At 42.3% G+C, this 25,930-nt stretch overlaps 1 protein-coding gene across 2 annotated transcripts in view; it reads right to left on the bottom strand.

Moving 5' to 3' along the window:
* TRAPPC8 (trafficking protein particle complex subunit 8) overlaps positions 1–25,930 on the bottom strand; it is a 166,859-nt gene that overhangs the window by 55,641 nt on the left and 85,288 nt on the right. For both annotated transcript variants that reach the window (XM_088469576.1, XM_088469577.1), the window contains 6 exons: positions 18,786–19,010; positions 14,221–14,329; positions 3,813–4,007; positions 2,551–2,711; positions 1,925–1,999; positions 1,119–1,245 (listed from right to left, as the gene is read on the bottom strand). In XM_088469576.1, coding sequence (XP_088325702.1) covers positions 1,119–1,245; positions 1,925–1,999; positions 2,551–2,711; positions 3,813–4,007; positions 14,221–14,329; positions 18,786–19,010 — 892 coding nt within the window. The remainder of the gene's footprint in view (positions 1–1,118; positions 1,246–1,924; positions 2,000–2,550; positions 2,712–3,812; positions 4,008–14,220; positions 14,330–18,785; positions 19,011–25,930) is intronic.

Here is a 25,930-nt window from a genome sequence, read left to right as displayed (position 1 = left end):
ACGCCCATTAGCTGCTGAAGACACAGATGCCCAATTCTTAAGACGAACAGAAAAACAATTGAATTCCCCCCGTAGTTGGTAAGTCTCAAGCTACTAACTTTAGAAATGCAATTGAGTAGAACCTAGATAATACTGAACTAATATGCTATATGAGTGCAATAAAGTCATGTATATTCAACCAGCTATTTTACAGATAGTGAAACCACTAAGAAAGCGTGAAACAAAAGCAGAACCTAATGCCATAATCTCCTCTATCTACACGTCTGATATAGTCCCATGCTTACGTGGGAAGCCGCATGTACATTTTCTATCAGCATCTACAATTGTTATTCTGCTTCTTTACAGATGTATCCACATACATCTATCCTCGCACTACACATAACGCGGGTGCTCCGTGAGCCTCGGTAGCGCAGAGCATCTTTCCATTCAACTTTTTACCTTCAAATGAGTCTTATTCGTACAGCAATGCGAATAGTTAGCACAAGCAGCTTCCGCTGATTAAAATGATATGCAGCATGCTTATATTCTGTGTGCGACTATGGGTGTATCTGCATACGAAACGCTACGTTACAGCCGCTGGCACTGTAACGAAGCGTTTCGCAGGTAGATACATCCGCAGTCGCTCACAGAATATAGGCATGCTGCATATCATTTTATTAAGCTTGTGCTAACTATTCGCATCACTCTGCGAATAAGACGCATTTGAAAACAAAAAGTCGCACGAAAAGACACTCAAGGCTACAGAGTCACGCCACTGCATAGCGCGACTAGAAGAGCTGTTTAGCGCGCAAGGAGGCTTGATGTATGAGGGCACATCTGTATGTATCAAGTGTTCCCAACACCTTTTAGATCGTAAGTTCATTGACCTAGGGCCATCTTTATCTTGTTTCATGTCATTTTATGTAATTTGTGTCATAATTCACTGAATATACAGGGCTGTGCAATATGTCAGCACTTTATAAGTAAAAGAGAACAAAATGCATTATTTATGTGTATATGAATAAGACTTTAAAATAAATTACCAAAAAAAAAAAAAAAACCCTTATCCAAAAAAACATCAGGTAAATATTATACAAAGCACATTGTTGAATTAAAATAAAAAGCTGAAATCACATTACCAGTTTGTACACTGTTGTGAGGGATGACTCCGTCCTGGCTGTTAGTACTTTGAATAGTGCTCAGATTGTAGACAACACCAAGGATATGTAACTCCCCGGTTTGAAGAGGAAATAATTTTAATCTTGCCTGGAAGGGTAAGAATACAAGGCACAGTTCTAGAAAATTAACTAAGTCATTTATGATTATTATTTTTCAGTTATCACAAATTATAAATATACAAGTACAAAGATAAGAAATGTTCAATTTACTAAAGTTTTGCATTCCAAGGGTTCGATCCTATAAGATGCAAGGAAGAATAGAAATGCCGGAACGGCACCGCAACACGCTCCCCTTGCGACCCAATGTTACGGATTTTTGTACGCAACCCTATGGGGCTGCTAACAATAATCAGCAAACCCGGATGTAAGGTAAATGCGGCATATAGTCACACTTACTTGCACACAGCTAATAGGATCGACTACTAGATGTTAAAGTTCAAAAGAAAAATATTTACATTCTTATATATCCTAGGGCGTATCTATAATGGGTGCAGGGTGGGTGGTACACACGAGCCCCTGGGTCCAGGGGGGCCCACACCGCACACCCTGCACCCATACTTTCTATTACTTACCGCTGGAGAGGTGCTACACAATGCCTGGAAAATGGCTGCCGCGCCATTTTCCTGGTGTCCTGCCCTGCCCAGAGAGTAAAAATGGGCCCCCTCCTCTCTAAATACGCCCCTGTATATATGCCATAACAAAAAACAGTTTTTACAACAGTGAATATTCTCAACAGACATACGTGTTTTTAAATACAATATACTTACAATTTTTGTTTCCTCATTGTTGATTAAAAACTCGCTTATATCTTCTGTGCCAATTATATCACTAAAACTTTTTACCTGAATGAGAAAAATAATCGACATTTAAAAATTAGGGGGACAACCGTGTCTCGCTTATCTCCAACAAATTTCTTCTTACCCTACCAGTAACACACAGGTCAAATCCAGAGCTAATGTTTCACCTCTTCTATAATTATATGTTGCAATAAGCAGAATACTATGTACTATTAATACCTGTCTGTATATGCAAGTCAGGTTGCAGAAAGACTTCGTTTTACATGCCTTAATAAATGCCACTTAGCCAAATCACTGATCTGTAAATGCTAATGAGATCAATTATTTTGTTACCAAGATAAAATAGCAAAATGTAATATTCATAATAACAGCAGTAATAACCTTAAAGCTGGGTCGTTCACAGACATATCGCTGGTACACACTGGCCGATGCACACAAGACATATTGGCCGATCAATTGATCGGCCAAAATATCTGCCAGTGTGTATCCAGCATAAGTTAGATCATAGTAACTAAGATAAAATGGTAAAATCTAATAAGCTTAATAGCAGCAGTAACAGCCCTAAACAAACATGAAATAGCCAAAAGCTATAAAACCTTTGAGAGCAGATCCTTTTCATTACTGATTGGTTCTTTTAGTTCTTCATTATGCCTTTGACTAAAGTCTTTCTGCTGAAATTTCCACAGGAGAGACAAGTCTGTTAATAAAAGCGGAACCTTCAGTGGGTTCTTGAAGGACACCTCCACAGTTATTGGCTCTGTTAAAACAGAAATAATCTTTGTTAGATTTCAACTGCAAAAGGAAACAATGGGGTAGATATACTAAGCCTTGGAGAGGTATAAAGTGGAGAAAGATGAAGTACCAACCAATCAGCTCCTAACTCATTTTTTAAACACAGCCTGTAACATCATAGCTAGGAGTTAATTGGTTGGTACTTTCTCTCTCTTCAAGGCTTAGTACATTTCCCCCAGTATTATTCATTCACATCATGAAAAAGGAAAATGTAACAAATGGGCTGATATACATTTGAATGCAAATCCCTATGAGCAGTGTATGTTGTGTGTATTTGCACTGTGCATGCCCTGGGTCCAAGCATACAAAACTATGTGCGAGGCAGAGAGATACGCATTTTAGTTGCAGCTCTACTTGCGACATAAGCAGCGTAAGTGAGGAGAAATGAGGAGTTGTCACATAGGGGTGCCTCAGGTTGGTGGTCCATAACCAAATCAAATTTATGGTCAATGTAATGTAAATATGTGAACAAACAGAAGTACAAACCTGTCCACCAACACATAATTGAACCCAAGGATGACAGGTCAGCACAATTTACTTCACTATTTTACAACATTTTTTTCTGAATTTCTCAATAACAAACTTAGGGGTACCGTGAAAACAATGCTGATACTCTAGGGCGCCGTGATTCAAAAAGTTTGGGAACCACTGGTGTAAGCATAAATATACCTGTTTCCAGTGGAATCTTTTGTATCAACTTTGTATCAGTCTTCAAATAAACTGACAAAATCAACAGCACGAATAACAGAATGTAATACCGATAACAGATAAGCCTATTTAAAATGTTTTGTACATGAACTGCAAAATATTTTTCATTCCAAATGCACTCTAACACATTTCTGCCAGTAAAATGCATATTTGCAAATTATCAATGCATTTTTGCAGTGCACTTGTTCAAAGAACATTAATTACCATGTTTCCCTTAACAATTATTTAATTCCCTTAATCTTAAATATGCACAGTAGAGACCCTTGTAATAGGTTATACCGGTATATAAAAAAAACCTGTAAGGACTTTGTATAAAACTGGTGGCTTTCCCTTCGCTAAGCCTAAACCTCAACATTACCTTGTACAACAGCCAGAGGAAACTTGGAGTTATCGGAAATGCTACTCAAGCAATACTGCGTTGGCTGAAAGTTGGGAGGGAGGACACCTCTATTAACTACAGCTACCACCAGTTCTTCCAGCTCCTTCCACTGCTGTGAGGAGTCACCATCATACTCCTGGTCAAGACTTACATGAGTGGCTGCTTGCTTTTCACCTGCAAAACATTAAAACTATTAATGAACGGGAAGCTCTTCATCAGGTTTATACTGTCGGAATGCAGCTGTATTTAATCAGTGTCAGATATGAGTCACATGGATTTACATTATTATTTCAAAAGTGCCAAATTGGGGCAAGATGTAACATGCACATCTGCCTCACTCCAGCTGTTTAATGCTACGGTGCATAATTCCACTTCTTGGAACACAAATTTGATTAGGCAATGGTGCCCTTTGTAAATTACAATATTGGAGATGTGTGTTCTAGATGTCTATTGATGCTAAAAATGTGCTGACCTCAATGTGATTAATCACATGCCTGAACAACTCCATCATGAACCTGAAAACCTAAAAGCTTGGGGATTTAAGGTTTTCAGGTTCAAAACGAGTTGTCTGGTTTCTGCACTAGAAAGAGATGAGAGTAGAAGCCTTGAGTTGAGTTATCTGTTCCACCAGGAGAAAGGAAATTACTCCTAAGAAGCGTGCAAATGGCTTGCTTGAGCTTCCAAAGTTTCTTTTTTTCCTTTGGAAGGCCTGTGGGAAAAAACCTTCCAGACTGATGCCTTAGAAGATCAAGGCTAAAACCACTCCTCATGTCTAGTCAGCAAATAGTCTAAAGACGAGACTCTCCAGGTGTTCTGGAACATCATAAGATGCTCCTATCACAGTCAAGGCTGGGTGTGTGAAGACTTAGCCATACAGTCTGCTTGTCAACAGGCGTTGGGGCCTGGTGATTAGGTGTCCAAGATTGTCTGCTTCTCCATGATTTCGCCCCTCATGGGTAGAAGAGGAAGACTGGTTATTAGGACTAGGTTATTAGGATACACAATCAGCAAGGCCTGCCGACAAAAGGAGGCACAACATGGACAGAACCATGGTTCACTAGATTTGGGGACCAAGGTGCTAGGAACGTTGAGGTTTAAAATGTTAATCTGTCTCTCCAATTGATAGCTAATTTGATTCGAGATTTGTATTTAGGTTCACGGGTTGGGGCAAGCCTTTCTTCCCTGAGTGACATTCACAGAAAATGATCTGGCCCCTTTTGTGTTCCTTCAAACTCAATTTGGACTAATGAAGCAGGACTTTTATAAATACTTACATCTGAGACATTGGTTGCAAAGCCACCACCCTTCTCCACTCAAGAAACCTGCCTTCCCAGTGTTATTGATCCATTTACGATCTCCTAATCATAAAGGAGGTATCTCTTGGTGGTATCAGTATCAAATAATGATAAATAAAATAGGGAAATTACCATGCCAGATCAAATGGGAGAGAGATTTAGCTGTAGATCTTTCTGAAGATGATTGGAATATTGTTTTTCGTTCTGGCTTTACATTATCCAAATGTATTAATCATTCAGAAATGTATTATAAGCTACTTCAGAGGGCATATTTTACACTTGAGAGGCAACATAAAATCTGGCCCTCTGTCTCCCACTATTGTTGGCGAAACTGTGGTTTGGTTGGAGACATTTTCCATGTTTTCTGGCCATGTCCACTGCTTCGACCCCTATGAAATGCATGGTTTTCCATGAGAAGTAAAATAGTTGGAACAATCATTCCTGCGGAGCCCCTAACTGCTTTATTTCATTTTTTTCCTGGGACATTATTCCGTGGTGAGAGATAAATCATGGGATATATTTTAATAGCTACAAAAGCTACAATTGCCCAGGGGTGGAAGACTGCTTCCCTGCCCAACGTCACAATTATAGAAAACACGGTTCATAAGCATTTTGTTTTTGAAACATTGGATAGCAAATATTCCTCCTCTGAGAATATATCGAAAAACAAGGTAATTCCACCATTTAAAGTGCTCCTGTTGATTCAGGTGTTATCTGCTCACCTCATTCAGACTCGGGGTAGTTCTACTAATCGCTCCTTTAGTATCTTGTTTCTAATTGTTTTTATGCGTATTACAATTTTCTTATATGTCTATGAATCAGATGTCTGTAAACTGACCAATGATATTTTGTTTTGTGATATGCAATATGTCTGGCTTCCCTTTTTTCTTTCTGTATCCTCATTTATTTTTATTTGTACTCAATTTTCAATAAAAACTATTACGCAAAAAAAAAAAAATGTCTTAAATGTTGCAATTTACTCTTGAAACGAATAGTGAATTGCATTAGTGTTAGGAAGATGTTCTTTCTGTTTTTCCTGTAGACCCGTCATATTTGTGATACTGGAGATCACATAGGGACTTTAAGTGGACTTGATTCTTAAATTATTGTGCTAAAAGTACTAATGAATTTGAAGACCTCAGAGGATTTGTGAGATGATTACAGTACATAAAATACTAATTTCTGAAACAATATTATCAAGGTGAGCAGATTAAAAATTAACTCTTCGGTTTTGAACAATACTATATACACCCTTGTACCAAAACATTATGACCACTTCCAATTTAAACAAATGACGGTGCTTGCATGCCTTGAAACAATGGTGCATGTCAAGATCAGGGGTATATTATATGGTAAACTGACACTAGGTACTCAGTCAACATATCAGATGATATGAGTAGGTGTTAAGACTTTAGTGTCTAGTGACTTTGATAAGGGCCAAAGTACCAGAAGACTGAGTCAGAGCATTTCCAAAACTACAAAGTTTGTGGGGTGCTCAAGGCCAGCCGAGTTGAGTACTTACAGACGGGATGTAGTTAGGAGACCATCTCAATCCCGCCAGCAGAATCCCGGAAAGGGATTTCACATAGGCGTATACAGACGCCTATGTTAATCCCGAAGCCAGAGTGCTGAAGACGCCATCCCGAACAAAGGGAAGTCCGGGGCACACGTAGCGTTAGGATTAGGGAGTCAAGCGGGATTAGGTTTAAGGGGGGGGGGAGGATTAGATCTAGGCAACCCTAGGGAGAGATTAGTGTTAGGAAACAGTAAAAGTGGGTTAGGCACCTCCGGAGGAAGGTTAGAGTTAGGCACTAAGGGGGGTGGGGGGGTTATGGTTAGGCACCACTAAGGGATGGTTGGGGTACTTACCTGCCTCAATCAGGATCATCCGTCGGGCATCCGCTGTCGGGACTTTAGCCGCCGGTATTTCAATCCCTTTCCCCCACAGACAGTGGTACGACACAGTAAAATCCACAAACCGCCAAAAAAGTGTTCGGCGTCCAAGACTCATCGATGCAAGAGCTCATGAACGGCTATCCTGTCATGCACAAATCTCAGAAAATATTTATGATGGTGACGGGAGTAATGAGATGTGACACGGTGTATCAAACCCTGGTGCGTATGGGGAGTAACCACAGGCCAGCCAGGGTGCCCACGCTAACTCCTGTCCACAAAATACCTTTAATGGGCACACATGCATCGGGCCGGACCTTGAATGAATGGAAGGAGGTCGTCTGGTCTGATGAATTCAAATATCTGTTGCATTATGTGGATGGCCGGGTAACTTTGTGTATTTTATCCAAGCTTCAAATGATACTAAGATGTGGGGAAAAAAAAAACTGTTAGGGGAGTGTGATACTTTGTGAAATGTTCTGCTGGGAATCCATGTGTCTTGTTCTTCATGTGGAAGTTAATTTGATATGTGCCACCTACCCAAACAACCTACCATCCTTTTTATGGCAGCAGTATACTCAGATAGAAAGATAGAAGTGTCCTTTTTTGGAAGGATAACGCAGCCTGCCACACTGCACGGATTATTCCATATTGGTTTGAGTAACATGATGAAGTGGTCAAGGTATGCCCTGCCCTCCAAATTCGCCAGATATCAATCCAATCAAGTATCTGTGGTACTGCATGTGCTGGAACAACAAGGTCTGATCCATGGCGGCTGCACCTAGGAGTTGCTGGTAATGTCCTGGTACTAGAGGTCTTGCAGAAGCCCTACATGATCATGGTTATGTATAAAAGTGCTGGACTGCAAAAGGAGACCTTAAGGACTTTAAAATATAGGAAATAGTTAGGGAGTAACCGGCAGGGAGATTGAGTGACCTAAACAGCACAACTGTGTCTGATATGATATCGGCATGGAATTCTGACTGGAAATGCATACTCAAGGCTTGTGATAACCATGCCTCAATTCAATGTGCATGGCAAAGTGAGCAACGGTAGATCAATTGACTGCTGCTTGTGGCACAGATTGCAATTTGCTGTTTTATCATAAATTGTCTGATGAAAGCTCCACAAATCTGGATATAGTGGGGTTGCAGGGCTTATATCCTTCATCACACCTGGATGCATGGATACAAGTTCAGTGATGCAGAGAGCACAATGAACTAATAAGATGACTTTCAGATATATTTATCATTTACCATGTTCTTGAGCAATGAATGAGTACACATGCAGAGCAATTTTGTAGGGCAGTGCTATTCAACTGGCAGCCCGCAAACTGCTGCAATACTGTTTGAGAGCAGTGTCTGATTTTTCTTTTCATTTATTTTTGCACACAATCATGAGGAAGACACTCTCCCGTGTGGCCAATCATCAGGGGGACACGGTCTTCGGCCAATTAATCCCTTAGTCCCTTGTGAAGCTTTTATCACTTTCGGTACAGTTAGCAGCTGCTGAGAACTATAAGAGGAGGAGGAGAAGCTGGGTATTGGCGGCTTTAAGTCACTGCTGGATGCAGAGGAACCCACCGTGCACAGACAGAAGATCACTCAGCATCACCAGCCAGCAAACAGAGCTCTCTGGACCTCAACAGCAGGCTCATAGGAGGATTCATGTAAGACAGGCACTGGTTAGTAAAACTAATGTTTTCGGGCGCCTGCTAACAGGTGTTTCGGGAAGGATAATAGGGGTTGTCATGGCTGCTTTTGAAGTAAATGGGTTGGGGGGGATTCTGCTAAGATTACAAACGGTGGTGGTGATGGTGAGGGCTGTCAAACGCAGCAGGAAGTTTGTTGGCCATGAACAAGTAATTAATTATTTTCATTGTTCTTCAAGATAACAGTGTACTCTTCCTCTTGGGGCACACAGGGGGCACCAAATAGTTAAATGAAAATACCCACAAGCCCATTTTCCCTCTCCTCTATACCCGGCCCCCAGCCACCAGTTTAGTTTGCAAACCCACGACAGGAGCGAAGCAGAGGAAGAGGCGGTCTGGCACACACACAGTCAATGGAGAGTATAGCTGGACATGTCACCATGGAAACGCACCTCGGCAGTCGTGTGTGTGTATATCAGAGTGGGCGCCCTGTGCCCCGTATGGAGTTGAAGAAAGAGACTTAACAGGTAAGCAACATAAGTATCCTTTTCTTCTTCCTCCACTAAAAGGCACAGGGACAACACTGGAACGTCCCAAAGCTGTCCCCCTATGGGAGGGGATGCTCCTGAGCTGCAATGAGCAAAGAACACCCGAAGGCGGTGTCTGAAGATGCAAATGTGTCAAAGGCATAAAATTTAATGAAGGTATGAGCAGACGACCATGTGGCAGCCTTACAGAGCTGTTCTGCAGAAGTCCTACAGCACGCTGCCCAAGAAGTTCCCACTGACCGGGTGGAATGGGCAGTCACCACGGCAGGAAGGTTCACTAAGATGTAAGCCTAGTGGATAGTGAAATGGAGCAAGCAGGCCTAGGTTTGTTTAGTAGCCAGCCAGCCACTCATGTGAACATAATACAGGACGAACAGAGAATCAGACTTGCAAATATGGTTTGGTCCTGTTCATGTAAAGCCGGAGAGCCCGCACAACACCCAAGGAGGCTTTCGGCTGAGAAGAATCTAAAAACCTGGAAAGAGGGAACCACAATTTCCTGGTTGATGTGGAAGTACAACACCACCTTGGGAAGATAACTCTGACGAATCCACAGCATAGTCCTATCTGAATGGAAAACCAGAAACAGGGAGCAACACGAGAGGGCACTCATATCAGACACCCTCTGGGCCGACGCAATGTCAAGAAGAAAAACGGTTTTCCACATAAGCCAACATAGCTCATAGGAGAACCAGGAACAGGTCCCAGGGAGTCAAAGGTGACAAACGGGTCCGCACATCAGGCAACAGCGCTATCTGTCTCTGGAAAGAACTGACAAACTGGAAACCTGGATCGTCAAGGAAGAAAGCCAGAGGTCCAAATCCAGACCTGTCTGTAGAAAGGAAAAGCACACAAGAGAGGGGAAAAGACCTGGGGTTAAAGTTCCATAATGGCACACCAAAATAGGTACGCCAAACCTGGTTATAGATTCTTGCCAAATGCGGCTTCTTGGCATTCAGCATGGTCCGAATGACCCTTCTGGAGAACCCCTTCATTCTTAAGACGGACGTCTCAAGAGCCACCATGTCAGACCGAGATGGGCCAGATATGGACGGAAGCACGGACCCTGTAACAGAAGATTCGGCCTCAAAGGGAGACACAGTGGTGCTACTATGGAGAGACCCAGCAGATCTGCATAACACACCCGCTGTGGAAAATCCGGCGCAACCAGGATCATTATACCTCTCCTCAGCTTCAAATTGTGGAGAACTCGAGGTATCATCGAGACCGGAGGGAAAATGTAAATCAGAGGGAAGTCCCATGGAACCGCCAGGGCGTCTACCAGAAGAGCGTTGGGACCCTTGCTGCAGGAGCAGTATCTTGGTAGCTGATGATTGTGACAAGACGCCATCATGTCTATGCCCGGTAGGCACCAACAGCAGTTGAAAGATGTCTGGAAGCAGCGCCCACTCACCTACATGAACGTCCTGACAGCTTAAGAAGTCCGCTTCCCAATTCTGGACACTGGGGATGAATACCGCAGACAGCACTGGAAGATGACGCTCTGCCCAATGGTGATTGCGTTTGACTCCCTTCATGGACCTGTGACAGAGTGCCACCCTGATGGTTCATGTAAGCGACCGCAGTTACATTGTCCGACTGAACTTTTACCGGATGTCCGTGAAGAAGATGCTGTGTCTGGCAAACAGCCCTGAATATGGCTTGGAGTTCCAGGACATTGATCGACAGCTGGCTTTCCTGAAGCGTCCAACGACCTTGGAACGTCTGATGACACGTCACCGCCCCCCACCCTGAAGACTTGCATGGGTGGTAAGTAATACCCAGTCCTGGATACAAAAGGGGCGAACTTTGTCCAGGTGTGAGCGCTGGAGCCACCACACTAGGGAAAGATGAACCTCTTGGGCAAGAATGAGCGTATGCGCCCTGAGGTTCATGAAAGATTTGTTCCACCGTCTCAGAATGACCAACTGAAGAGGCCGAGAGTGGAAATGACCGTATGCCATCATATCAAAGGTGGAGACAAGAGACCCCAGGATCTGCATACAAGAGTGTACAGACACCAGACGGTGGCTTGGAAAGGTGCGGACTTTGGATTGTAGACCCAAAATCTTGTCCGCTGGGAGGAAGACTCGTTGAGTTCTGGAGTCCAACAATGCTCCCAAGTGGAGCATCTCCTGAGAAGCAACTAAACGTGGATTTCCGCCAATTGATTATCCACCCGTGTGACTGGAGGAGTTCCACAGTCAAGTGGATGTGATCCCAGTGAATAGTCTGAGACTGGGCCAGGAGAGGCAGGTCGTCTAGGTAAGGTAAGATCCGACGCCCTTGCAGCTTAGATGTGCCGATATGACCTTCGTGAACACATGAGGGGCCGTGGACAGACCAAAAGGTAACGCCTTAAACTGATAATAGTTGTTTCTTACCGCAAACCTAAGGAGGCATTGGTAACTGGCTCGGATGGGGATATGCAAATAGGCATCCTGGATATCCAACGATGCCATAAAGTCCCCCTGGCTCCACAGCCAGAATGATGGCACGAAGGGGAATACGGAATCTTGGTATCTGGAGAACCTGTTCATATGCTCCAGATTGTGAATGGGCAGAAATGAGCCATCCGACTTCTGGACCGGAAATAGATTGGCACAGAAACCCAATCCTCTCTGAGACAGGGGACAGGAATGAGGACATTGGAGGCCAGGAGAGAGCGAATAGACTCCTCGAGAGCCTCTGCTTTTCCAGGCTGTGTGGGCAGGCCGGTGGAAAAATAACTGGATGGCTAGCGCTGCTGACTGTTACAGTGAAGCCCTGAGACACGATGCCTCTGACTCAGGCGTCTGTCGTGGTCTGCAGCAACACAATTGAAAGAGTAGAAGCCGGCCTCCCACCCCGGGTGGCGGCCCGTCGCATCATGCGGCAGGCTTGTCCGCTGGTTTAGCAGCAGGACGTCTGGTGGACAGGACTGTTTACCTTCAGGTGCCTTGGATCTACAAGGTTGCTCAGAATCCTCAACCAGGAGAATAGATTTTACTGCTCTGATAAGAGCCTCTACATCTACTGGAGACATAGCCTCCTCTGGGACCAAAGAAGTCTCAACGTCAGAGATAACAGAAGCACTAGCTTTCCCGTCAGAGAACACCTCTGACTCCGAACCTCCCCCAGAGACTTATCTAGCATCAGCTGAAAAAAAGCTAACCCTTGTACGAACTTCAAAAATGATTGCATCCAAGGTGGCTCCACCATAGGAACCTGTGGTGCAGAGCTAGGGACAGGGGGAACTGGAGCTACAGTACCAGCCAGTCTGCCAACTGCAACATTACATGTATTAATGTGGACACCCAAGCCGGTTCCTGACTGGATCCTGCAGGTGAAATTGCCTGTTGCAGGACCGTAAAGCAACTGACAAAGGCCATCCTGATCCAGGTCCTGAGGAGAGATCAAGTTAACAAATTTTTTACAGGAGTGCATCAATGCAGCACCCACCTGCTAGGGAGTCTTATTCTGAACATCGTTATAGCTGCTGAAATTGTGTAATGAATGTGTATCTGTTGAAGGAATATAATATGCGAAGACATTTTAAATCCAAACATAATTCTTTTGACAAGACTTATCCTACTAATTCAGCACTTCCCCTGTCAAAAATGAAGTCATTAACAACATCCCTTAAATGTGGAAGTGAGATTCTAGTGCTTGCATCCTCTCAAAAGGGAAAAGCAACAGCTGCTTCATTCCGAATGGCTTGGATAGCAGCTAAAAAGAAGAAATCTTCTAAGAAATCAGAGATGACTAAAGAGTCATGTATTGTAGCTGTATTAAACGAAGAATTAAATGATGAAAAAGTAAGACCAGCTTAGTTTCTTCAGTTAAGATAGTTCCATTGTCAGATAGTACTGCAAGTCACAGAGTTGTAATTCTTGGGAGGGATATATTCTACCAACTTCTCAGGTGTGCAGAAACTATATCCACAGCTATAGCCGAGTCAACTGATCGCACAGACATTGCTCAGATGTGTGTTTTGTTTGTTTGAGGGATTTAATTCTTCATCTGTTGGTGTTAATCAAGTTATGACAGATTTCTTGGTTAACCTTAATCATAACTTTCAAGACTACAGTTTGAACAGTTAAATAATGTAAATTTTAAAACCCATGCTCCCATTTGCAATGTGGGGACTCTTGGCTTGTGTAAACAGCTGCTACCTACAATTGATAACTGGTTAGCTACAGTTTGAGGTAATAGATGTGCAATCTTCACCTGCACTTGAAGACCGGTTCAGAAATACAAGCTTAGTGAAGTCTTGCATTGATGTTGATTCAGACCTTCCGAATTTAAAAAACAAATTGGACTCTTGTTAATGTTTAGACATTCTTTTCTTTTCTATTTATTGAACATTTCATTCAGTTTAAAGGTCTAAAATAAAATATATTTGAAACTTTACTTATGTTCTTATATTAAAGCTCAAATGTTCGATCCCCCATTCTCTTAAAAGTTTTCAGAGTGGACCACTCAAAATCTAATTTGAAATAGTCCTATTGTAGGGAGTATTTGCCTGAAATGGGTGGCTGTAATCATTCCTTTACAAGGCAAAGTTAACGCTACTTGATAACACCTAGTGGCCATCTTCACACTGTGCTGCAGCATTTCTTTCCTGCCAGTATGACTATATTCCTAATTAAAGAGAATGTGTGGTCACCCAATAAGTATGCTCAGCATGACAACAATGTTATCCATGTGTCATAGTTCTCAGTCACCAGATCTGGACACATGTCATCTGGCAGCATGTTGTAAGTAATTATATAATCATGTTTTGCTTTTTGTGTCCAGTAACTGTATATAATTAGCAATACTGTAACAGTAATTCTGGAAAGGTATGCATATGTTGGACACCACATGCTATCTTATTTTTCATCTCAAAACAAAGGTTTTACAGTAAAAACATTAACAAAGAAAGTTAAGACTCAAACATGTTTGATATATTTTCTCATTGTTGTGATTTGTTATCATGGTATTAATGCAATGTTTTATAAACTCTAGTATATACTGACCTTCAGCCGGCCGCCTGTCATGGCCAAAGAAGACTCGAGTCTCAGAACTATTGATAAATGGTAAAGGGAGCTGAGGTAAAGGACTCTCAGGAGACTGTTGACAGACATTCTGGGGAGAAAGAAAACGCACCCTTACAGTTTAAACTCAAAAGGATGACAAACGATGATTCAAATAACCATTAGATCCACTTCTGGTGTGTGCAATGCACAGCATAATCCAGAATATTTGCAGTAGATAAAGTACATGGAACTGATGGGGCAGACGAGATGGGGCAAGCGGCTCTTATCTGCCGCCAGATTCTGTTTCTGTGTTAATCTGTAAATATTCCCAATATCTAGAGAGGACGGTCATCAAAAGCCACAAATCCAGGCGTAAGTCTCTTGTTAAGACAAAAAATAGGGTGACAGCAACCTCTGGTGTCCCAAGCACATAAAATTATGACTGAGAAGCAAGTTAAAAATATAACATCAGTTTTATTTAGTAAAAACAAAATCAGGCAGAAAATATATTCCATAAATATCACTGTAAAAAGTAGGCTACAAATAGGTACAATAATAAAACAGCACTAAAACCAGACACTGCTGCACTGGTAGTCAAATAAAACGGCACTTTAATAATAAAAGAGGAAAAAAAAATTTTTTACACAAAAATAAATATATAAAATAATTAAAAAATGTAAGTAGTAAAAGATGGGAGTAAGATGCATATCTTTCAGGATAGGTGCTTTCAACAAAAAAAAGTTAAACTGCGCTAATCTATCTGAATATCCTTATGAAAAAACATTAAACACTGGCATGGCAGAATAAGAAATGGTCAAGATAAACTCTTATTTTTACTTTGTATTGGTGTAACATACCTTAGTTAACTTTTTCTTCGAGGTCCATAGGGTCCACAGAATCTACCCTGGGGGGGTATGTAGTTGGAGAGATCCATTGCACCAAACAGCTACAGCTTTAAAGCTCCCAGCATGCACTGGTCCTCCTCCCTATATACCCCGCCTCCAGCCACAGGCATTCAGTTTACAAACCAACTGAGGCCAGGAATGTCAGGGTGGGTGCCCTGTGGACCTCGAAAAAAAAGAGTTAACAAAAGGTATGTTATACGATAATTCTTATTTTCCTTTTCAGGGTCCATAGGATCTACCTTGGGGACATCCTAAAGCAGTTCCCATTTAGGGTGGGGAAGCTCCTGCACAGAGAGGAGAATCCGCCGCCCAAAGGAAGCATCGTGGAAGGCAAAAGTATCAAATGCATAGAATTTGATAAAAGTATGGACGGAAGACCAAGTGGCTGGCTTGCAGAGCTGTTCAGCTGAGGCGCCATGTCTAACCGCCAACGACGGTCCAACAGACCGAGTAGAATGTGCTCTCACCTTGTTAGGAACAGGGAGATCAGCCTGTATATAGACCTGAGCAATAGTCATACGCAGCCAGCGAGCCAAAGTCTGTTTGTTTGCTGGCCAGCCTTGTTTGTGAAACCCATATAACACAAAGAGCGAATCTGATTTCCTGATGGAGCTGGTACAATCCACGTAGATACGAAGGGCTCAAACCACATCCAGGGAAGCTTCACTTATAGATGGGTTTGAAGACTGAAAAGTCAGGACTACAATTTCCTCATTCATATGAGTCAAAGCCAGATAATTGGCTGAGACAGGTTCGGTTTAAAATTAGATCGAGGCGACGCCATTTTGCGACTGGCCGCCCAGCGCCATTTTAGTGAAACTCGCCTTTATAAGTACATACGGCGATGCTATTATTTAGCGTCGTACGATTCCCACGCAATAGAAAGAAGTTAAAGGTCCTCACCATACAAATACAGACAGTCATTAAAACATATAAAATGATTATCCCTGTAAAACACGTACCATGGTGTACTGCACAAAACACAGTCGCGCAATGCTAACTAGCGTCTTTTCCTAATTCCCCAATACTTACACACTGCACACTTACATAAAAGGTTCCCTAGCATTAAAGTATAATATCCAAGGTTTATGCAGTAATTATTAATGTTGTGTAATAAAGGTTATTTGATATCTAAGGTTTAGTACATGGTAAGCAGACAAGTGTTTGGTGTTGTACTGATCCACTGTGTCTCCACAGATTTCCGGTATCTTCGGTGAGAAGTTCGCAACATGCGTCTGCAAACTATGGACTATAGAGAGTTAAAACATTAAAATGTACTCTGTAATGTTAGCAGCTTAGATTAGCATGCAGCAGGTAAAAAGACACAAAGGGTTGTTAGAGGCTGTTTGTGTCCATTCGAATTGACCTATGAACTATCCTGTAACAGAAGCACCTTTAAGAAGAACCAGTGGAATCATGTCAAACTTGTCTATTGTATCGCCTATCCCTGTAAGAGTATATATGTGCGCTCTCTGACCCCAGTCTTTAGTCTTCTTACTGTGCTGTTGACGGAGGTTTCTAATGCTGATGCCAGTATCTGGGCCCAGAGCGCTTGCGTATATAACAACTGTACCTTGGGTCTGTATGATTTATTTGTGCTAATGGTCTTTAGATCACAGCATGTAACCATCTGTTTTTATATTGAATAATAACTTTTATGTGCTTTGGAACCACATTCAAAGTCTGCAAGCATTTATTTACTGTGCGACTCATTTTGCTAAATAGCGACAATTTTAGAAGGTATAGGCAGGATTTTAGAAGGTATAGACAGGATTGCATAGAGGTTTTAATTAGGTATCCATATATGGAAATGGGATACTACCTTCGGAAGGTAAACCTTAGTACGAAGGACAGCTCTATTTTGATGAAAATCAAATATGGAGAGCAACATGACAGTGCTGCCAAGTCAGAAGCTCTACGAGCTGAGGAGATGGCGAGGAGAAAAAAAAAGTGTCTTCGCTGTCAACCGTCTTAAGTCAACCTTATCCAAGGGTTCAAAGGGGGGGGAGCTTGCAGCGCCCTGAGAACCAAGAATAAATCCTATGGTGCAACCAGAAAGAGACAAATAGAGGTTGCAGTCGGAGAACCCCCTGCAAAAAATGTTCTTACATCTGCCAGGGGTGCAATTCTGCGCTGGACCAAAACTGACAAAGCAGAAAGCTGAACCCTCAAGGTAGCCAGGCGCAGACCTAAGTCTAACCAGCCTGCAGAAAAGAAAGTACTCTTGAAACCTTGAAGACCGTAGGGTCATATTTTATTTGGGAACACCAATGAAAATATGAATGCCAAATCCGGTGATAGATGCGGGCTGAAGAAGGCTTCCCTGCCCGCATCATTGTCTGGATCACAGAAGCAGAGAAACCTTTGGCCTCAAGACGGAAGCCTCAATAGCCATGCCGTTAAAGCCAGCCGAGGTAAATCCGGATATAGGCAGGGACCCTGCACTAGCAAATCTGGTCGTAGAGGCAGTGGAAGTGGCCTATCTATGGCTAGACATGTCAGATCGGTGAACCAATGTCTCCTGGGCCAGGCAGGAGCTATTAGTATTAACCTGCCGCCTTCCTACTTGAACTTTCTGACGACTCTTGGGAGGAGGGATATCTACGGAAACAGGTATGCCAACCTGAAGTTCCACCTCACCGCCAGAGCATCCACGATACTCATTGCAAGTAGGACTGCGCTGATTTATTTGATATGCGACACTTGTACATCTGTGTGCGACGCAAAAAAAACCCCAGTGCTAGAAGAGTCGCATGGGACCTAGCACGCAGAGAGGGGCTGTGTGGCACGACTGCAACAATGATCTGTGAGGACACATCTGTATCCACCAATTTTGAAAATAAAGACAAATGGTCAAAACAGATTGAAAATCATCATCTGCCCTTGTGTGAAGTTTTAATCATCTTTCCGCCCTATTCACCAATAAGCATTAAATTACTAAAGAGCTTTGTGCCTTAGTGATAGGAGTTCTTAGTTATTTGAAAGTCTGAATTTTCATGAGTATTGGAACCTTTGACGTCTGCGTGCAAGCAATGGTTACACATCAGCTTTGTGACAGCACAGTATGCTATTACTTCGCAGTATTGTCACTTTTTTTTTTTATAAAGGGACAGTTGACGTGCAGGAAATAAAGTAGGTCTCTTGCAATACAATTACATAATGTGACGGTTTACTATACTTCCTCTATTCTCCTGTTTTGTAACACTGAGCATTCCTGAAACAGATGCAATTAACCTTAAAACTACAGAAAATACATCAGTATGATGAATTGTTACTACAGTAACACTTAAGCTGGGCATACATTGTCAGATAAATGTCGGACAGACAGACAAGCCATCATATATTGTGACCATACACAGAGAAATATCACAGTGCATGGCCACACGACATCGGTGTTCCACCCCCCGATGAATGAACAGGGGAAATGCTGGTCTCTCAGCCTGGGACAGCACATACACTGCACCACGCAATAGATTAACAGCTCACAAATTATCTGATCTTTCAGACATGCTGGACAATTCCGCATGTACGACAAACCGATAATTTGTGATTGACTACATAAATACACTGTGCAATTATCTGCCAATATATAGCAGATCCACCAGAAAAAAGTATAATGTAAACCCAGCATTTATGTAGAACAAAGTTCAAAATGCTTACCTTATACACATAGAGATACTCTCTGAGAAAGGTCCCTTGTTGCATTGCTGGCTGTTTGCTGTCATTAATTAAAACATGCCTGAACGCAGAGGCGGCATTTTCCAGTTGGCGCAGTGTAACTGACTGACGACCAATAGTAAAGTTAATGTGGTCCTCGGCTAATGACCAGCCTTTTCCTTTGTATACTTGCAAAGCCTGGCAATAACACCTCAGGGAGTGTTTTTTCTAGGTAAGAGACAAAAAGAACATGAGAAAAGGCCAAGAAGCCCTACAACAAACATGAAACTACAGCAATTTTACATTAACAGAGTTTTAGTTAACTTAGCTACAATTAAATCATTATTTGTTTCTGTTTACACCAGGGGCAGAGACTAATTTGAAAAACTTAGAAGCCAGCAAGATTTTCCTTCGGTGCGTACACAGGAGGCGATTAGGAAAGACAGTACGATTACGACATTGTAATCATTCCTGATCCCTGTAGTGCCTACACTGAATGATGTGTCGTTCAGTGTAGGCACCCTCCATCATTCCTGAACATGGCCAATCTGACGTTATCGGTAGATTGGCCTGCATGTTCAGGCAATGATACATGACGGAAACAACCAGCGAGAGCACACATCGTTGGTCGTTTCCGTCATTATAGTGCACGATTACTGAGCGATTGCACGATTACGATGTCGTAATCGTGCAATTGCTCAGTAATATCGCCAAGTGTGTACGCACCTTTAGAAGCATCTATCCTTAACAGCACCTCACCCCTATGATTCTAAGCCCATCACCACCTCCCTGCATGCAGTACACTTTGTAAGTGATCAGCAGACTTGGAATACATCAGATTGTAAGAAGTGCTTTCTGTGTAAGGTTTTTAAAGGTCCATTTAGACTTTGTATGGAAAATAAAGTCATAATCATCATATGAATGCTTCTTACGCTGCTCTCTGAGAAATAGTAATCAATCGGGTCTTCTCTCCTAAAATGTGTTCATGATTGTGTCTAGTACTTGTATGTATCTGATGGAGTGTTTCTCAATTCTAGTACTCGCACCCCCAACAGCTCATGTTTTCAGGGTTTCGGTTTATGGAACAGGTAGTATAATGATTGACCAAGGCAAGAAGGTTAAGCCCACTGTGCATTATTAAAGAAATCATGAAACATGAGCAGGAGGACTGGAATATAATGACCAGGGGCCCTATGTATTCATAATCACGGCACTGCCACAATTATTAACAGTCAGTATTGCAATCGATATTTCATTTTGAATGAAAATATCCCTGCTATGTACTAAAGTTAACGCTCAGGGACAGCAGTAGTGATAACAGCCGTCCTTGCAAGTTACATATCCTGCACATTGGAGGAGTCTATCACATTTGTGAAAGACTCCTCCAGGGAACATGACACTGTGCACATGCATAGTATCAGATTCTCGAGCCAGACGGGAGGCTACAGGAGAAGGATCAGAAGTTCATGGAGTAAACCACTGAAGCCAAACTTCGAAAAGTGAATACTCACCAACAACCCAGTTTGAGACTATTGAATTTATGAGGCCGTGCCTACCAGTTTAGCTGATATTTTGTGACCCTGGGGCGTCACCAAGAATTATTTTTAATGCTAAAGCCTAAACACCTTTAAGACGCATGTTTTTATCTTTTATAGAGATTATTGTGCCCATTGGCTACTTCCCATGTAAATAATAGATTACATTGTATTGGTTTATCAATCCATGCAGCCTCTGCTTTGACATGAGTCAAATAATGGAATGCTGCTGAAGAATTTAAAATACATGTTACATTTAAAATTATTTGCTGACCTGGACTCTTTTTTCCAATCTACCTTTTGTAGTTCTTCTCTATTTTTCAGCGCTGGTACTATTTTGTTTTGTATTGGCTACTTAGGAGGAATAGGAGCTCCTCAATACCTGACAGCTTCTACTCTACTGTCACCTTTTGTAACACCTCCTTCCTTTTTCCCCACACACAAAACCGCAAAAGAGCGAGCACAACCTTAATTATACTCTAAGAAAATAAATTATATATATATATTTTTTTAAACAAGTCCCCTGTCAGCATTGATGAGCTTAGTTTCCTCAAACTATCAATGAAGATATTTTCCCAAACATAAGTGACCAAGTGTCTCTCTAGCACTAGTATCACAGGGAGGTTACTAGTTGTCTATAAAGGTTTGCGGTCAGGTCTCTTACCACACTATTATTAGTATGCACTGGATCACAACATTTAAGGATATTGATTCACACATTTTGAAACAACATACACAAAAAGCCAGTTAGTATTTTGGAATAAACAGGCTGTTTTTTTTTTGTTTTCCAAAAATAGTCCAGCCGCATTTATCTACTTGAAACCTCTATACCAGGACCTGGAACAAAGCAATTGTTCATATAAATAAACAAGTTGTTATGAAGTCTGTTTCGTTTGCAGCAGTTTCTCCAAGGTTCCACTTAAACTTTCCAGGTTTTTTTCACAGGCAGATCAGCCACATCTTTACAGTATATACAGTATTCAAAATAGAAGGAGTGGTATCAGCGCATGTTGTGTTCGATGATATCGCATCTTCCTCATGTATTATTGAGGCGTCCGGTGTTAAATGACAGGAGCGCTATACGCCCTTGTCATTATGGGTGCTGCCATCTACAAGATAGCAGCGCCGATGTGCGGGGCAATGTATGAACAGTCAGTGGCACTGACCGTTCCGACAGCTACAACTATCTATAATCGACAGCTGCAGCTTTCGTTGCCCTATCTCCACAGCAGGGACAGCACTGTCCCAGCTGCGCGGCTGCCATGCTGCACACGAAATCCCGCGCATGCCCATTGGAGCTGGCCAGGAAGAGAGACACAGCACTAGGCTGATGTGCTGTATGCTCAGGTAGGGATCGCCAGAGGGGGGAGTTATAACTCCCCCACTCCGGCAGATGAGATGTTCATACATATCATCAGTAGTGCTTCCAACTTCGTCTCGCTAAAGAGGCGAAGCAGGAAAAGTTATACGTACCGCTATAATACATCTACAGCTCAGGAAGTAAGGTATCCGGTCACATGGTCTACAGTAATCTTGTCAACATTCATTACGTCGACAGACACCATGGGTATGGTAGAAAAGGCATTGCGATAGAATATGAATTGTGAGTATTTTAGTAGGACTTGCGGATCTGTGGAAATCGCAGTCCTTGTTAGTGTAGTACCAGTCAGGATGATAAAGTTATTGGCTCTAACTTAAGCTGGGCATACACGGCCAGATAAAATGCCTGTCAGACCGACAGACATTTTATCTGGCAGCCTGGCGGCCGCAGATGTCCGCGACATACTCTGAGATCTTTCACAGTGTATCAGCCTGACATCTGCGCTCTGCCTCGGGGGAATAGACATTTCCCTGTTCCTTCCATGGGAAGGAACAAAGGAAATGTCTGTCGGCCGCGGCTGGGCATACACTGCCCGATGCAGCCGACAGATTACCCCATAAATATCGCATCAGACGGGCATGCTGGACAATCCGGCATGCCCGACTGAGCAATATTTAACCCTTGGTCGCCCGCACACACGCTACAATTATCGGGACGAACCGCCCTGATAATTGTAGCATGTATGGCCAGCATTAGCCAGAGTGAAACTGGGATATCTATAGGGTTCCCTGACATGGAGCAAGAGGATCTCAGTTTATTTGAAGAAATGCTTTCCCTGGTACTCCTTCCCGTATTTAGATTTCAGGGTTTTTTTTTAGCTTGCATAGTAAAATGCCAGAAAAATCCCATGTGGGTTTTCATTTAAAATTATAAAATACCTTAGTACCTTAGTACCATACACTGCAATTAAATGTTATGATATAGAGAACAGAACAATGAACATAATTCTATTTAATAAAGCACTGGAATTACCTGCTGTAGTATACACAATAACCCAAATGTATTGTATTATACTTTAGTTATTCTATGCTGTATGCAACACATGGTCATCTGTCTCTATTCTAGATAATTTATTAACAACTATAGCATATATAATACAGAAAAATAATTGTATAGTATATAAAACATACTGCTTGTATTACAATGTATACATATCTTATATGTATCATGTATTGCCTCCCTGCCTACAGGTCAATCAAAGTGATAAGGGATAATGTGTACAACACTGAAGACAAGGACCAGTTCAATGTTACTGCAGTTCATGAGCACAATACATGATAAAGAATATTAAATAGAAATTAGGGTACTCATATAATACAAAAAAAAGAGAATTCAACAAACATACAAGACAATTATACAGTCAGTCTCACACAGTATGGACACCCACACTATATTCTACTGTCCCCCTTTCCTCCAACAATTCAGACACTCACAATACCAGTGATCACAAAATACGCGCTAGAGAGTGAGGGACCCAGTTTTTAGAAATGTTCGGGTCCTGTAGGACGCACTGTGACTCACCGACATATGGCAATCCTCAGTGTGTCCCCAGCCAATCGTTGCCGGCAGCCTCTCCCTGAACGGCTCCCCATTGGCAGAGAAAAGAGACTAGCCACTCCCCCAGTGCTTGTTGAACAGCGGTCAGCAGCGTTCTCCAGTCTGAACAGCAGCCATGTGGTGAACCTCTGAACAGGAGGTTTGTTGTTTCTGTTCCCTTCTCTAAGCCTCACCACCAGCAGCATTTCTCCCCAACTGAGAGGCACTAGGCTGTCAGTGCATAGCTAGTCAGCATAGACTGATTCTGAGATTAACCCACCCATGACCTCCCCAACGGCTGGGCTCCGTTCAGCACTGTCAAGGTTTACACACAGGTATCTGGACAGCAGATCAATTCTCCTAATTTACTGTGGCAAGGTCAGTACTTAATCACAGCACACAAGCTGCTGACAGGCTTATCTACCGAGGCTGGAACACAGGCTGCCCTGCATTGATTGCGGCCACTGACGGGAGTACTACTAGTACAGCTGACCTGTGAGCATGTAGTGAGTGACAGCACACAGCTCACGGTTCACATGATATGTAATTTTCTGAACATATTTTTCTTTTTCACTGCATGCAGCTATCACTAACCAACAGCAATTCATTGGCATTACAATATATATATATATATATATATATATATATATCTATATATATCTATCTCACCAGTAGTGGACCTTAGTGCATCAACTTTTAAGACTAACCTATAGTAATATCAGTGGACTTAACAATTGTGTGGACCATATTTAATCCATGTGAATGTCCTCATATTGAAATGGTGATAGGGCCTGATTCAGAGATGCACACTGTGATCGCAGCTGCAATTTCGCACGTTTAGCAGCGGTGAAAATATGCTAGCTTAGGGATGCCCACCGCTGCCTTCTCATCTGCGTCAGACATCGTTTGTCAGCGTAAGTACCAGTAGCATCGACCAGCCATGTAGGCCTTGTGGAACGTCTGACCTGTCTGAATACAGCGTCTCCAGACACATTGCGTAGGAGATGGCATTGTCTAAATTATGCACGCCCATGTAACAACGTTTAAAACGGTCAGACACACCTGTGTTTTTCTAACCACTCCATGTTACCTCCCCCAAAAGCTGACTACCTGTCACTCACTCTGCGAAAGGGTTCTCTGTGTGTGCAGAATTGCAAGACAAATCGCTGCACGTGCACAGTGCGGCTGACATGCATGCACAACAGCAAAAAAAAATAGCTTGATCTGCATAAAAAAATCGGCATTGCGTACATCTCTGAATCAGGCCCTTAAAGTGCTGATTAGCAGTTGAAAACGGCTTGCTTGAGCTTACTAACGCATGTAGACATCAGCACAGCAGTGCATTACTTACTGTAGCTGCTATAATTGTGTTTTATATTTATACACTATTATTAACCCACATGATTTTATTTTGCCGGTTGATAGTTATGGATTTATAGAAGTTAAACAATTTTATGGGATTATTGCCCAAGCTGTCAACTGCCCCCACCACGAGCACTGTCCCAACTGCTGCCTGCCCTTAGCCCCCTCTTAGCCAACAAGTGCATTGCTAGGGGGCAATGTGATATCAAGGAAATATATTTTTAGAAGCATTATCTGTTCTTAACTCAAAATGAGTGACTTTCCATAGTGTACAGTATGTGTAGGGCATGTGGGGTGGTCTGATGGCATATGGGAAGCTCAAAAATCATAAATTGTGATGGGACCCAGAAATAGTGAGTGGTCCCTGGGACCCACATTTGTTTTTGCGCAGTGCAATCGCTGAATACATTACAATACTACACTGTACAGTATTCGAGCCAATATTGACACTTTCAGCTACAACCTACAATAAACAAAACACCTGCACTATGCAACCACCTACCCAAAATACGCAAATATTGACAACCTTACAATGCTACAAAATATAATACACTGCCACCATGCACAATACGTTGCTACTTATAAAACTATACGGCTGCTGCACAAAATTCTGTAACAGAACACAATACAGACATTCATGCTTTACACCATTGGTTCCCAAACTGTGTGCCGCGGCACCCTGGGGTGCCTTGGGACACTTGCAGGGGTGCCTCGGGACACTTGCATGGGTGCCTCAGGTTGGTGGTCAAGCACCGAATCAAATTATTTATTTATGGTCAATGTAATGTAAATATGTGCACAAACAGAAGCACAAACCTGTCCACAACCACATTACTGACCCTAAGGATGACAGATGAGCACAATTTACTTCACTTTACTACTGCACTAAATTTTTTCTGAATTTCTCAATAACAAACATTCGGTTTAGGGGTGCATTGAAAACAATGCTAATACACTGGGGTGCCGTGATTAAAAAAAAAGTTTGGGAACCATTGCTTTACACTATCAGCTCCCATATACACAGTAATGATGCTCACACAATGCTGACACCTACACAACAATATTGAAAGAAAAATGGCACCCACACAATGCATAAACCTACACGGTGACCCTACATCACCCAACACATCATGCCACAAATTACAAGACACATTCATTGCATAAAATACTGGCAGGAATGCAGTACAGCCGTCTACATAACATTCCCACCTGCACTCATTTTTACTTTAGCAAACCAATATTATTTTGCCCAAGTACAGGTTGCAGAACATATAAGGTGTAGTGTTATAGGGTTGTCTGTATTGCATTGTTCTTGTCCTACCAAGTCTCTTGTT

The sequence above is a fragment of the Taudactylus pleione genome, unplaced genomic scaffold (genome assembly GCF_031769625.1).
Source record: "Taudactylus pleione unplaced genomic scaffold, aTauple2 ptg000093l, whole genome shotgun sequence".
Classification (NCBI taxonomy): Eukaryota; Metazoa; Chordata; class Amphibia; order Anura; family Myobatrachidae; genus Taudactylus; species Taudactylus pleione.
Note: the sequence above shows the minus strand (reverse complement) of the source record. Positions and strands in the feature narration are given on the sequence as shown.